The 15,625-nt window shown below is 39.4% G+C and overlaps 1 protein-coding gene across 3 annotated transcripts; it reads right to left on the bottom strand.

Annotated features, from left to right (window-relative positions):
* Positions 1-490: 490 nt before the first annotated feature.
* LOC131782302 (uncharacterized) lies at positions 491-7,547 on the bottom strand. 3 transcript variants are annotated; one of them, XM_066171651.1, is made up of 6 exons: positions 7,419-7,547; positions 4,846-7,037; positions 4,141-4,268; positions 3,126-3,246; positions 2,871-2,953; positions 491-2,115 (listed from the first exon to the last, which is right to left on the bottom strand). In XM_066171651.1, the coding sequence occupies exons 2-6, from the start codon at positions 7,030-7,032 to the stop codon at positions 2,064-2,066; spliced, it is 2,571 nt and encodes an 856-aa protein (XP_066027748.1). In that variant the 5' UTR covers positions 7,033-7,037; positions 7,419-7,547; the 3' UTR covers positions 491-2,063. The 3 variants fall into 3 exon arrangements, with proteins under 3 accessions (XP_066027748.1, XP_066027747.1, XP_066027749.1); XM_066171650.1 differs by having other exon boundaries at positions 7,410-7,539; XM_066171652.1 differs by lacking the exon at positions 491-2,115 and having other exon boundaries at positions 2,867-2,953; positions 7,410-7,539.
* Between the last annotated feature and the right edge of the window lie 8,078 nt (positions 7,548-15,625).

Raw genomic sequence — 15,625 nt, 5'->3', positions numbered from 1 at the left:
AGCAAGAATCCTAATATGCATGTAGCTTTCAATAGGACTCGCAGATCCGAACATTTATGGTTCAGATTTACAGAATTCAAACAATATATGTTGAAAGTCCCAAGTTGATCATAAATATACATGTTCAGGGAAAAATGATAAGGACTTCCGTTTGAACAATACAAGAGGGAAGAAGGTGCTCTGTCTGACGTTGTTGGTGCTGGGGCATACCCGACCGAGAGCTCAAACTGCTTGGTTTCCCTTTCCTTTCATTTTTCCCTTGGTTTTTGACGTGAAGGAAACGAGGAAAATGCAGTATTTGCTCAGCGTAACATTGGGAAAATTATCCCAGCGTCTGTTAAATTCTTGGCTAATGATGTGACAACTACTGAATCAGATAAAAGCAACTGGCTATGAGCAAGCTAATATTTTCTCTTCAATTGAGATTTTGTCGAATAGCGAGGAGTTCGATATTTTGATTATAATTACTTCAGAAATAAAGAACTACTTCAAGGATTTACGATGCAGACGTCCGGGAAACTAATTTCTATTATTTTCTCGCAAGATATATTAAAGTTCACAAGGTTACCAGGTGGACAATCACACATAGGTTGATGCTACTCTGGTTTAAAGATTTAATGAATGTAACACAAGAAGTTAAAATTTATAGACCCAACATTACGACACTCATGTCTGGTGCCTTCATCAGGGGTGAAGGATCAGGTGTGTCGTGAATTTTCGGTTACATTCATTAAATCTTTAAACCACACTAGCATCAAACCATGTCTAATTTCCATTTCTGCCCAAAGCTAAAAATAAACTTACCAGTAAGACAATCGACGTTTTCCGGCCAACGCCCAGACTGTCCCTCTGTGTCCCCCCCCCTTTTTTTTTCTTTCTTGTTCTGAAATATTCTTTTTCTTTAGCAAACAGGAAGGTCACCCACACCTTGGAACTACCTCAACTACGCCCTAAACAAACGGATTACGTGTAATTTAAAATAAAACTTATAAACTGGTGCGGCCCTAATTTCTGTGATGATCACAAGTTTTTCACTCTCGATACATGTGAGAAGCGGAAATAGTGAGTGGGGAGTAGGGATGGGGGAATGGGAAATGGGAAATGGGAAATGGAAAACGAGGAATGGGAAAATATAATGGGAAATTAATTTTTTCTTGTTTTTTTTTCTTTAGATTAACTGTCTATAGTGAGGAACAGATATTTTTCAACGATTTCCACTTTCTCTTTCAAAAACTGTCAAAAGCAAAATTCAAGGAACGAAATAAATTGATGATAAGGAAAGAAGTGATCTTTAAGGAACAGATAATGTCCGCGGCCAATTATAAGAGCATATTTTCGCGCAAATTAGAAGTTTGGGTGTTCCTTATCCTTCAAATATTTTGCAACGCGCGTGAAAAAATTGTGGCAGCACGGTCTTATTCTCAAGGCATCAATCATTTATAGAGTAAATATTTAAGATAAAAAAATGTCCCGACACGCTTTCTTTTGTCGTGATCCCTAGACTGTTTTGACAAAATTTCACGAAAATCAGCCAAATCTACATACCCTACAAATTCGCTCACAGTGGATTTATTCCTCCCAAAATGAAAAGCGAGATTTTAGCTCCCGAAGGTTCGTAAGCAACTCGCGCCACGCCGGGAGATTACCGCAAACCACTGGGACAACGGGAACCTCTAGCGTCAATGACAATGGATCAAGATTTCCTGTGAAAAGTACCGCATCGCAAAGTAACCCTCAACAATAATCTTTCTTTGCTTTTTATCAGTTGTGAGCAATTTTATTTTTTCTGCTATTTTTTTCATCTTGCAAGTGTAGTTTAAGCTTTTTGATGCATTTGCAACCTGGTACAAATATTCTACGTTCATTTTCTTGTTGGCGCTAATTCCAAATTGATTACAAAATAATCAAAGGGGTTTTTATCATTATCTCTAACTCATTAGCATCAAACGAAACGTCGCAAGCACACGTTTCTTGATGCTGATAGTATAAGCACTCGGCAGTGAAGAATTCTAGTCTGTATTCACCATCTTAGCTTGAATCCTCTGTTCCCTGAGTCTGAGAAGTTACTGCTGGAGCTGACCATACAATGGGTGGCGGCATATTGGGCAGTTACGTCTAAAAGCGAAAGAAATAATTAAAACCTTTCAGATATCTATTCGGTGTAATTCATTAGAGCGACTTTCGTCGAGATTCGAAAAACTAAAACCAAAGAATCAAAACCGCCAATCAGAAAAAGGACAATTTCATAAGGAGCCAACGAGGAATCAAAAGAAATCAAACAAACTTCTCCAAAGGTGGGAAAAAAAATGACCTAGTCTCGAATGGGTTCAGTTTTGCATCCGATTGGCTAAGAGGCTGACGTGAGATTTTTAGACCAGTCATAGAGCGAAGTGAAGAAGAGCCAATGCAATCCCTGTTACTATTGACACTCGATTGAAATTGCTCTAAGCCAAGAAGAATTCAAACTGACGCTAGGAAATTGCTTGAAGCACCGGAAAACATGTAACCAAGTCACAGTTGGTATTAGTTTTGCACTTAGATTGGTCGAGAGGCTGCCAAGGGTTTTCAAGAAAAACAACAGAGTGAAGTTAACAAAAGGAATTCCGGATTCGTCAATCAAGCATGATTTGCCTTCAGTTACTGTACCTCATTGCTTGTTATAACGTTGAGCCTTCTTCACCCATAGAACGTAGGTTGCATTCCCAGAGGAGAATAGCATTTCCATGGCACCAATTTCAGAAAACTTTTTTTGATGATGTATAATCATTGTTATATATCGTCAATATCACCCTTGTTCAAACTCACTATCGGGCATTCATATTCTTTTAAAGGTTACGAACAGTTGTTGTAGACTATTTAAGCATACTTACACGCCATTCTGTACCATTGCAATGGCACACTCCCTGTGAACCTTGTGTGAGCATGGCAGGATCTGACAACCGCTAAATGCGTCCTAAAATATCGAGCAAAATAGAAAGTGTCAATAACGCTCGTGCAGAAACACACACCGTGCAACTGTAAGGTGTCTCTTGCGGCTGTGAGGTCGCTCAGTATCGCTAAAATGTGCAAGATAACGGCTCCGTGTTTGAAGTAACTTAAAAGTATGAAATATGATTTCTAATTACCTCCAAGCAGATGCAACACTCGTCATGTCCTGAGTTCGGCCGACATTTGTGTTTTCCCTCCAGTCGCTTATCCAAGCAAACATTGCACACGTCGCAGTGAAATGATCTGTCCTTGTAAATGCTAAATGAAATAATAAGAGAAAAAAAAAGTTTACTCAAAATACATAATAGGCCCATGGCACCACTAACGTTATTCTAACTTGGATTCCCTCCTAAACTTTAAAGCTCGCAAAACAAAGAACTGATGTGCTTTTCTTTGCAAGAGCAAAACAAGCCTTTACGCTACGTATTATCGTCTGCTTTATTTTAATGTTACGTCTTTTTAATGATCTTTTTTTACTTACTCAAAATCTTGTAAGGTAATGCATAACTGTGAATAAATCCACTGCCAGAAGCACTCGTATCGAAATCAGCCTTACATGATAAGTGGAATCATCCACTCATTTTGATTGGTTCTTGTTTACGATTGAAGGACAGACGCATGGAGAGACGTCTGACTCACCATTAACGACATTTTACTAATTTTATAATAAAAAACAAATATATTTCACATTGCTGTGGGTCTTTATAGTTATAGATCACAGAAGAAGTCAACATGTGGTAAGAACATCAGTAATACACTCGGCCGCGCCTCATATGCCACTTTTTTCTATTGTTACCCAATTTTGACGTCATCTGTGATCTATTATTGAACAGACGAACAGTACCATGAAATCTACTCGATAATTTGACGAACTGAACTCTGCTTCGGCAGAGGAAATATGAAATGATATCAAAACAAGTTTTAGAGGACGTGCTGGTTACAAGTAAAAAGCGTTGTTGTATTCCCTTGAAACTATCTTAGTATTTTTCAAGAGGACGGTGCATTCTACAAACGATTAAAGGTCCACTTCATATTTTTTTTCCATCTGTAAGTGGCTAGAGTGTATTACAAACAAATATGAAAAACTTCAACAAACTTACAAACGTTTCTATAAGTCTCAGTACGTTTGAAATCGACTTAAAAACAACCTACCGGCAGATTTCACACTTCTCGCAGTGAAAGGGGTTCTTATCAACTCCTGTAAAATGCTTACACTTTGGGCAGAAATATTCGGATTTTTTTATTCCACAGCGTCTACAGGTGTGACTACCTTCATTTATCTGCAATGTAGAGAAGTCAGAAGTCATATTGTTTCAACTGAGTGACGAAAATAAACCAGCATGCGATATTGGTTTTTCATTATAGAACTGTATGATTGACCTAAAAGACTCACGCCACCTCACCCCGGCCAGTCAGATGCCAAACTATGACCAGTGGGTACCTGGGTACAACTGTTTCCCCGCGCTGATTGGCCTTCGTGTTTACAAGGAATTTGGTTTTTACCTCGCTCAAGCCGAAAGATTTATATTGATCTTGGTTTTCTGATAAATGTGAAGTTACATTTAACTCACTCCCATAGGATCTTAACGTGAGGTATTTAGGGATAAAATCTGATTTTAAGAGCTTTTTTTCTCTAAGCTTCTTCAGTACGACAAGATTCCAAGTATGCAAAAGATACTAACCTCTTCTTCGTGTCCACAATTTCCGCACTTGACATGCGTCGCACGATGTGCCTTCGTTACATTTACATTTAGGATCTTAGCGTGAGGTATTTAGGGATAAAATCTGATTTTAAGAGCTTTTTTTCTCTAAGCTTCTTCAGTACGACAAGATTCCAAGTATGCAAAAGATACTAACCTCTTCTTCGTGTCCACAATTTCCGCACTTGACATGCGTCGCATGATGTGCCTTCTTATCATCAGTAGGGCATGTCCCCGATAAATTGTGACAGCGGTGGCACGAATAAAACACTCCGCAACATGGAAACTTGACACTACATCTCCGCTGGTAATGTTCACACTGCCATTGTGGAGTCTCCTGAAGTGAAAGGCTCTCTTCTGTGGTTCTGTCTTCTCTCACTCTTGTTTCCGTTTCTCTTCGCTCTTCCAATTCTCTTTCAATTCTCTCTCTATTTTCTCGTTCCTCTCTCTCTCTCGTTTCTCTCTCTTCTCTTTCTCTCATTTCTCTCTCTTCCCTTTCCCTCCTTTCTCTCTCTTCTTGTTCTCTCCTTTCCGTCTCTTCTCTCTGTTTCCTTTCTCTCGCTTCTCTTTGCCTTTTTTCTCTTGTATCCTTACGTCTTTGTGCTGCCTCTCTCTGCTTTTTGGTCCTCTCTTCTCGCTCTTTAAGAACTCTATCGATTTCAGCCACTTGTTGTTCTAGAGAAACCAGTGAAGGGTCCCTGAGCGATACTGAAGCACAAGAACCCTCCTGTTGATAATTGAAAGGGCCATGGCTCCTCAAGCTTTCCTCTCGCCTCTCTGAATGAACCATTTCTGATGAAGTCAAACCACTATTATCTTGGGTATCTCCTTGGGAGGGCCTGTACCTGTTGAAGTCCCCTACGCGTTCTTGTCCATGACTGCTAAACACATCATAAGTAGAAGTAACTGGGACTACACTTCCTGAAGTCGTGCTTGAAGAGAACTGCCAAATGGTGGTAGGAAAATTTGGTGCGGTAACGGCTGGATATCTCACAGCGGGCGCCAATGGTCCGACCCCAAGTAAAGGTGATGCTGTCTGAGTCTCATTTCCTATAGAAAAGTCTTCCAAACTTGAAAGGCCTGTTTGATGTTTGTTACTTGGCAGGTTTTCATCCCAGTTAAACGAGTCAACGTCTCGGCTGAAGCCACTGGCGCCGGGGATCTGCCCCGTCATTGGTGTTAGAGGTTGGTAATTCACTGGCATTGGATCTCTATACCATGAACTCAACCCCCTGAAATATGCATTCTCTAGCATCAACCCGCTTCTTTCTGGAGCCGGCGAACGGTGAAGGTTCCAAAGTGAGGAGGAACTGCTATTACTGCTTATAGAGTGTTGAGTCGAATCGTTTGAATTCTTGTTGCTAGGTGGCATGTCATAAGTTTCTGCAAACGAGCTCTGTGGAAGACTCGGATCTGTTGAGTGCCGGGCGAGAAAGGTTTGATTAATACCAGTTGTCTCCAAGGATGGTATCTTCCCATCATGGTAGTTTGTTTCAAATGCGTTAAAAAACACTGGATTCTTCGCAAGAATCTTTGGTCTTGCTCCTTGACTTGTTGCTTCACTATCTCTTTTCCCTGAAAGCTCGCTATTATTTCCTACTTTATAGCTGCTAGGTTTTTGCAGGTCTTTAGTTTTCTTCTTGTCACTTCTGGTGTTGGAATTTTCACAAGAACTGTCATTATTGCTACTACTACTGGCCACGCTTCCATCATTGTTCTCAGCACTAGAGTTGCCTGTGTCTTCACCAATGCTGTACTGTGAGTTACATAGCAAGCTGGCGTTTAATTCTTCAGTTAGAGACTCATCGGTTTCATCTGACTCCACAAAAGTTTCGTCTTCTTTTGGGCATAGAGGGGCTTGAATGTTGCAACTCTCAGCACAAACACCATTGATGCTGGCAAAGTTTTCTTCATCATCGTAATTATTGCTACTTTCATGATTATTAAGATATTCAATTTCACAGTTTTCATCACAGTTCTCATCATTGTCATCGTCATTAACTACGTCACCGTCTTTGTTCTCACTGCTTTCTTCGTTGTTGCTAATGACATCATAATCATCAGTATTATCATCGTCACCACCACCACGATCGTCATCGACATTAGAACTGCTCGTGTAATTATTAGCTGCCTCATGTCCATGTTTGTCTTCGTTATCAGAGTTACTGTCTTGGCTAACGTTGTCTTGGTGATGTGCGTATCCGTTAAGATGAGAATGGACTCTCGTGCCGTCCTCCCCAGTACTGCAATGATCCAAGGGTAATTTCGAGCTCAGTCGGGGGCTAGACTGAATCGGTTCCTCGTGCACATGTTCCGTGTTGTTTTGCTGATCTCTAGTTTCCATAGTTCCTGTGGAAAGTTATAGCAGTGCAGCATTGTTAGGTTGAATTGAGACACAGATCCTATCGCTGAGAAAATATACAGGTGAGATACCAGGGGATACAGGTCAGAAACTAGGGAAACTAAGGACAGAGGGTTCGATGTACTGATGAAGGGTAAAGGGCAGATTTATCTAAGGTAAAATAACAGGGTCCTACTGATGCAAGTCCACACTCAAGAATGCTAAGAACAGGGCTTTGCAGATTGATTATACTGATAGAACTCTAGACAGTGTGGTTCCCTTCTTGCAAACTGGGAAAGCCGGTTTCAAGATGACATTTAGGCCGTCTCTGAATTAGATTTTCAACATATGTTGCGTAAGGTAAATGAAGGAATAATTACCATATCTACCTTGATTTCTTTGCTTTTGTCGCTCGTTGGAAAGTCGGTAATTTGCAACTCTGAGATTTCTTTCAGCAAGGTCACGTTCAAATAGAAGAAGGCCATATTCTCTTGTAGGCAAACGGCAGTAACTTTGTTCATCGATAAGTTTGTCTCCTAACCATGAACGCTCACCCGAAAGCGAGTTTCTGGGGAAAGTGTTTGAAAGTTTTTTCGGATCCAGTGGGCCAACAGCAGCCAAGTTTCTCTGAGTTGCTGCTGGTTTTCTTTGAATGGTTCTGTAGTTTGTCTCTGAATACCTTATGGAACGTCACTGCGTGAAGGAGAATAAATGATAAACTGAATGTGAAAAACAAGACAGAAACACATTGCACAAATGTGATTTAGTGCTCTAAAAGTTTCCAACGCTTTAATGTCCATTATGTCCCTGTCTTCGGTATAAAGACAAGTTCGACGACGCCAATCTGTATAGAGATGTATATATGATTAAGGTGGCCGTGACTTTCACCTTTTCTATGAGCGTTTATTTCTGAAAAAGGTACTCCGCCTTTATATGATCGGAAATTTGAACGTCTCGCAAAGCTTTCCAGATGAGGCTGTCACGTCTGTCACGCATCAGCCGCTGCACGACCTTTGTAAGCATGAGATTATAAACAGTTTACAATCTCTTGTTTGCAATATAGAATGGAAGCATTTTAATATTTTTGCAACCGATCTTTGAGACTCGCATTGAATTATCCAAAGTCTGGTTTGTTTGTTTTTGCATATTTCTCCAAGATTTATAACTCATTTAGGCTTAAGGTCACCTCTAACAATGGCGTCAAGTACATGTACACCGGCGAAACATAACTAACCGCGTACTCCGACTGTGTTTTTGCTGGAGATGAGTAGGCCACAAACTAGGAGTGGTCACTATAGAAGATGATTATACCAGAGGACAGACAATCTCTGAAAAAAATTATTAGGTGAAGAAACATTGTTTTCACGGTAGACTGTTTCAGTCAATCCTGTAGTTACTGATAAAACAACGCGGTTCAGTCTCTGCACATATGATATCGATGCTGTCAGGATTTAGAAGATTGTTAAAATCGTTATTTGTTTTTATAATAATGATAATTGGTAATCATAAGTTGAACTCAATTGACTTATAGAGACAAAAAAAAGGTGTTGTATCGTTGCGTGACTCAGTGCACGTGACTGTACCTTTAGGGATCTGTCTAATCTCGTAACCAGATCCTACCGTGTTACTAAAACGTGGAATCCTTACAACCGCTTGGTTGTGGAAGGTCTGGGTATTGGACTGAGACTGGTCATTATTTGTCTCCTGAGGGAGGGGGGGAGAGGGATGAAAGATTTTGCTGTGTCACGATTAAATTTACCTATATGACATTCTTATGATCCCCCCTTCCTTGGCAGTTGGTTTGCAGTAAATTTTTATGCCCCCCCTCTTTTGCTCGTTTGGCGACGACTGACCCCCCCCCCCCCTCCAGCCATATCCACCTAAGAAAATCAAAGATGGCAACAAACCAATCATAAATTTCTCAAATGTAAGGCATCCGTAAATCAAGTCCAGAAGTCCATTCCAGATTTAACAATTAATGAAAGCTGTGTCACGCGGAGAGGCACTGTTACACATACATGATAAATATTGCGAAATGATGAAATTATTGTGGTAAGTAAAAAAGAGCATAACTTGCGAAGGGGAACCAATTTATACAACTGTATACAACGATTATAAGTAATCAACACTGCGTTAAAAATTAAAGTTCCATGGTTTAAACCGAATCGAAGGATTAAAATTTACAGCGATCAACGAGTTTGCTCAACAATCGATTAGCAGTATAATATAATAAATCTATGAGCCACCTTCTCGATCGACATGACACCAATTTTTTCTTTTTCATGGAAGTCTGAGAAATTATAAATTAAGTGAAGTATTAAACATTTCAATACTTTAAAAAGTTCCTGAAGTTCTGGCTAACTCAAATAATATTGGCAAAAATTTCGAAAAATGTGGATCAAAATGGACCTATATGTAACACGACTTACTGATGCTCTTCCCTCGCGCTCCTGAGAACCAAAAGTAAGTTATGACGTTGATGACTCCGCAAGTCACTTAAATATGGTGGTTTAATTATTTGTAATCTCCGTTATTTTTGCCCATGAGGTATGACTTTGCACAAGAATACCCCGTGACTCTCAGCTGGCATGTGTCGATGAAATTTATTCATCACATGATAGTAACATTATTTTGGAAATTACGTTTAAAAGAGAGAGAATATAATACAGGTCTTAGAAGAATGGGTAAGTTTAAACTGGTTGTAAAAGCTTTTCATGATAACCCATATGTCGACATGTTCATTTTATGCCCTAAAGGGTCCGGACTATTCTAGAGGCCTACGGAGACTTCAGTGAACATTTGCAGGTGACAGGATACCATAAGAAACCTCTTAAATTTTGCAAGGTTTAACATGGATATGTAACCAATCGAACAACTATTTCAAATAGGCTTTTCCAACCGAATGCCAGTTCAAATCTAGGCAGTGCGGCGATTAGAGTCACGTGAATGATAGCACGGCACATTTGTGATCGGTGAACGCGAAATAGTGCGACACTTACCAGAGTTACTCTGCAGTTTGTCGACGTCTCCTCGATTTTCCAAAAATTTTTCTTCGAACAAATTTCGACGAAATTAAAAAATGATGTTATATTTTGGTTCTCTAAAAGATTGTAAAGCTACTTATCCACGCCACGTGGCTCTGTAAACGATTCCTGTAAACGTGTTTTCACAGTTGATCGGATTTTCCCACGTGTGCGTAATCCCATCGGGCGTTACGCCCGCTATCACGCCCACTGTCACTTCTGTCTTTGAAATTAATGTATTTGCATCGCGAAAAATAATGATTACAGCAGAAAACCGATTTTTCAAAAAGAAAATCGGTTTCACTCATCCTTAAGGCGAATTGATATGAATGCCAAAGTTCCATTGAAGAAGGGAAATCAGGTATGGCTCGAGTTAACAGAATATTTTCGAGGTGAGCCACGCGAATGATAGACCATTCGGGCCTGACTGTAATTTTCATAATGCACGCTACTCATTGTGAACGAAAGGATGCCTATCTTCCCCGGAAGAAACCGATCACTATATTTATTGTGCCGCCCGTTAAAGCTCTCACAGAAGACTAGGTGCACTATCTTTATGTTCTCGGGCCGAGAGGATTGTCCGCCTTCGACTTTCGGTCTCTTTGCGAAAGGTGCTTCGAGGCTATTAGATTAAGGCTAGTTGTTTCTTGCAGCGATTCTTTCGACTGAGAAAAGAGCCGCTCTTTCTACACGCTTGCAGTATTACTATCTCTTAAAGAAATCTGTAAAAACCTTGAGATTCTGCGGCAAATGATGCAACTTTTTTCAACGACCGTGGCACTGTTTACAAATGGAAGCAGAAACCACGTGGGACGTTGAAATCTAATTTCGTAAGCGCGATGCTAATCGAACATTGTCCTCTTCTCACTCTAAACCAAAAATCTCTCATAATCTTCTCCTATATCCTTAAAGCAAAGCTTATATTTAAACTCGGACGCTGTATTGAAAATTTACCCGATAATGGAAAATGAATTCTCTTCAATGTCGTTTATCTCAATAAGACTCCGATGACCTTCACGCCAACACGTGGCACTTCACCAAAAGATATTATCAAGAGACACTATTTGCATCAATTAGAGTGACGTCACGAAACACGCGGGGGAGGGTACGGCTACACGTAGGCTAGCTCTGACTTTGGTGGCATCGGGGCATTCCCGAGACCTAAAACTGCATGATTTCAGTTTTCCCCTTTTTTAAGTCAAGGAAATGAGGAGAAAAGGCAGCAATCGCTTAATTTAGGAATATTAAGCTGCTGTGAAATAAAAAGGGAAGTTGTGCCACGTGTGAATCAACGGAACCTGGGTATTGACTACTGAAGACGTAATTTCTATTAATGGTCGGTATATCTACTGAAAGAATGCAGACGTCGAGAAATGTGACCACGTGGTACTTTCCTTTTCCATTATCTTGGAATTTACGCGTGAAATCTAACTTGTATTAAGTAATTACGTCTTGAAAGGCCATGAGCAGATGAGGATGACATGAGAAAGTACATTAAAAGTTGTCTTTAACTTACTTCAAAGATCCTCTGTCAAAAGCAACGTGGTTTAACTAATTTTGTCGAACAGAACAGGAACCAGCGATAAAAGCGGAATCTGCTCAACTTCCTGTCGAATCGGATATGCTCGATATGCTTGTATTTCCTCGAATAAACGCCCATGCTGCAAATAGGTGCCCTCCCCCGAATTAGCTGGGCGTGATGTGAAACAAGCACCTGAGCCTCGAATAAACACCTCCCCCTCTCCTTCCTCACTTTCTAAAAAGTAGGGAAACAAGGAAAACTTTCATTGCAATGAATAAGAAAGTGATCTTCGCGGTAATGAACACCACTTGAGTAGCAGTGAAATTAAGGCCTGAAAAAAATTCAGGCCGATACGGGATTTGAACCCGTAACCTTTGCGATACCGGTGTAACACTCTACCAACTGAGCTAACGATCCGACTGGGGGCTAGTCATTATATTGGCTCCAAATAAACCCATGAAGTGATGAACAAATGACTGTAAATATATTGAAATCAGATATGTGAACTGCGGATGAAGAAATGGATATGAAAGTGATCTTCGCAGTAATGAACACTACTTAAGCAGTTGTGAAAATAAGGTCTGGGTTTATCTGGAATACTTATTGTTTGTTCCGGATTTTCTTAGTAGTTCGACATTCGCACTCGATACACATGTGAGTTCTCTCCTTGTGCGATTTCTGGGTGATGGTCACATTTCTTGCCGTGCAGCTACAAAATACGATAAATATCTCAAAACAATCCTCCGACGCATACTTTTAATAAAAACTTATCCTTTCATAAATATCTCAATAGGTGTGTGTAGTGTTTGTTCCTATTTGGATAAATACCTTAGCTATTATGTAATCTTTATTCTATTGGTTAGCACACCTTTGACCGCAGTAACGTGATTATGCTCAAATATCATTGTGTGTAACTAACTTCATGACATTCTAATAAAGCAGTTGTGTAGAGCACTTGGTCTGTGCACGCTTTACTCTATAGAAGTATATAACGAACCCTAATATACAAAAATGTGTTCCACACAACATGGAAGCTTTGAATAATTCTTTTTTCTTTTAAAAGAGAGCATTTTACTGTTTGAATTAGTGACTTATGCCGAAGAGAGGCGCTTTATTGTGGCAGCGAGCAAGTGAGATGCGGCAGGTTTTCTGTTTTGTATGTGAGACAAAAGTACCTTTTAGCGTCATTATACAACCTCGAGTTATTTTAGCGCTTAACAAATTGTGCTATACCAGTAGCTACATGCAGTCTTTGACTGTCTATATTTTTTAAGCCAAACTAAACTTAAAGTTCGTAAAAGGAAGACTTGTAGTCTAGTGTAATTGGTGTAGTTTGGAGTAGTTTGGTGGACATGCTAGTATCTTGTAGTTAGTCCAGTTTAGTGTAGCTTGGTGTAGTTTTCTGTGTTTTCTTGTAGATCTGCATAATTTAATGTAACAACTGAACCAAACCACACCTACTAGTTAAGCGTAGTTTGGTGAAGATTAGTGCACTTTAGTGTAATTTGGTGTATTAGGTGAAGTTTGGTGTAGCATGGATTATTTTGGGAATTTGTTTTGCAGTTTGTTGTTGTTTGGTAGGGTATATGTAGTTTTGCTGTAGTTTGGTGTGGATCGGGGCCTATTGGGGTAGTCTGGTGTATTTGGTGTAGTTTGATAAAGTTTGGTGCAATTTGATGTAATTTGATGAAGTCTAGTGTAAATTGGTGTCGTTTGGTGTAGTTTGGTGTTGTTTTCAAAAGTTTGGTGTAGTTTGGTCCACTGACTACACCAAGCTACATCTATATGTTTGTTTGTTGAATAAATAAATGACATATGTGAAAAATTTTATTAAAATTCCATACTAATTTGGGGACACAATTTGGTGTGGTATTGTGTAGTTTACTGTAGTGTGTTATAGTGCAGTGTAGTTTGGTGTCGTTTGGTACACCACACCACATCAAAATACACCAAACTAAACCAAACTTTAACTTAACCAAACTATAGCAAAATGCGAAACAATTAAATATATTATTAAGCTAGTATCCTAAACAACTCCCTATCCTTTTCCAGTTTCTTCAGATACTTCTCCCCTTAAAACTGCATGATACACACCAAGTTACCGCAAAAATGTTACTGAAGTACACCGGACCACACTAAACTGAAGCAAACTACACTAGATTACAAAAAACTATTCTAAACTAGAACATGAAATACATTTAACCACACCATATCACGCAAAAATACGATAAACTGCACTTTATTGTACCAAATATGTCAAACTAGTCAATCCTTCACTAAACTACATCAAAATACAACAAACTACACTAAACTAGTGCACTACCTACATTAAACTTCACCCAACTACACCAAACTACTCAAACCTATACCACACTACACCAAACTACGTACACACTTAACTAGCACACTAAACTTAATAAACTATACCCAACTGTACCAATTACACCAACTACATTAACTATACATCTTCTTCATCCAAAAACAAATAACTATGCCAAACGTCTTTCTAAGTACAGCAAACTAGGACAGGTACACCAAACTACATTCAACTACATTAACTATACCTCAAACTGTATCATTGAAAAAAAGTATTAAAAAAAAGTACATAAAACTACACCAAACTACAAGAAACCTACCAAACTATGGGAAACGTTACCAGACCACAGCAAGTACACCAACTATACCAAATAGTTCCTACTACACCAATCATATCAAAATACACCACACTAAACATCTCTGCACCATACTTCACTTAACTATACCAATCCATAACTCTATCAAACTACAACAACTACACCAGACTACAATGATTATAGCAAAGTGCAGCGAAATACAATAAATACACCAAAGTACACCAAGCAAACCACACCAAACTACACCAAACTAAACATCTCTGCCCCATACTACACTCAACTATACCAATCTATAACTCTACCAAACTACAAAAACTTCACCAAACTACAATGATTATAGCAAAGTGCAGCGAAATACAATATATACACCAAAGTACACCAAGCAAACCACACCAAACTGCAGCAAACTACACCAAACTACTCTAAACTAGACCAAACCGTAATGAACAACACCAAACTTTAATCAAATCAGTATTAGGGGGCACCGAATTAAGCGGTTACTCTGTATTAAGCGGCCTGTTTGTACTATCTTCACTTGTATTGAACGGTCACTTAATAAAACTAAGAATAATCGCTCAAGTGATATTTCTTACTTGTTTATCTGGCAAAATCAATGTTAGTTCATAGGAAGAACACAAAAAATATATCTTTCTGTGCTCCCCTCTTTTGTGCGTGACTCTCGCTTCGTACTCGCTTAGCGCTTGCCCCTGGTGGCCTGAAAAACGGGAAAAAATATGCCTGCTCTGCACGGTGGTACTTAGTGTTCAAATGTCCCCAAAGCATTGCAAATCATCGTACTTCTTGGGACTGTTAGGACAAATATTACAACATCACGCAAATCATTTGCTAGTTATGATCCAAAGCTCTAACTGTTTGATATTAGTACTCGGTAATTCTGCCCCATTGTTCAGTTTCTACACCACGCCACCATTTTATTGATGTCGTTTATCAACGAAGAGTCAATGCATACTACATCAAACTGCTCCAACAATTAACACCTCACAACAACAAATGACACTGAATGTCACGGTTCTGCTCGGCTCTTGAACTATTTTTAGGTCTATTTTCGTGACAGTAATTATAGATCCATTACCGTAATCGAATGATAACATCATTGCGAGTGAAATTTGAGAATAACTCAAATGAATTTTTCGGAGGCTAACCCAACGAGCATGGGCGAATTGGCATGCACCAGCTCTTTGGGACTAATTGACGTGTTCTCAAGCAAAGAGAATCGTGAAATTTTTGCACGTATCTTTATCATCAAGATCATCACGAGACGTAACTTACCGTAACTGCCAACGATACCATTATTGTGTATTCGACCAAGTCTTCTAAAATATCTCAGAGCACATAGTGTCAACCTGATTGAGTCGGTGAATGTGTCGGAGCGGTGGAACTATGTGTTGTAGCCTATT

Source organism: Pocillopora verrucosa, chromosome 9, assembly GCF_036669915.1.
Source record: "Pocillopora verrucosa isolate sample1 chromosome 9, ASM3666991v2, whole genome shotgun sequence".
In the NCBI taxonomy this organism is placed as follows: domain Eukaryota; kingdom Metazoa; phylum Cnidaria; class Anthozoa; order Scleractinia; family Pocilloporidae; genus Pocillopora; species Pocillopora verrucosa.
This window is presented reverse-complemented; position numbering and strand designations above follow the sequence as displayed.

Excerpts from the sequence above, each read along its gene's own strand:
- LOC131782302 (XM_066171651.1), bottom strand. The coding sequence starts at position 7,032 with ATGGAAACTAGAGATCAGCAAAACAACACGGAACATGTGCACGAGGAA. Across the intron at positions 3,247-4,140 it reads GAGAAGTGTGAAATCTGCCG|CATTTACAAGGACAGATCAT; the intron begins GTAGGTTGTTTT and ends TATTTCATTTAG. Across the intron at positions 2,116-2,870 it reads GCAATGGTACAGAATGGCGT|ACGTAACTGCCCAATATGCC; the intron begins GTAAGTATGCTT and ends TTTCGCTTTTAG.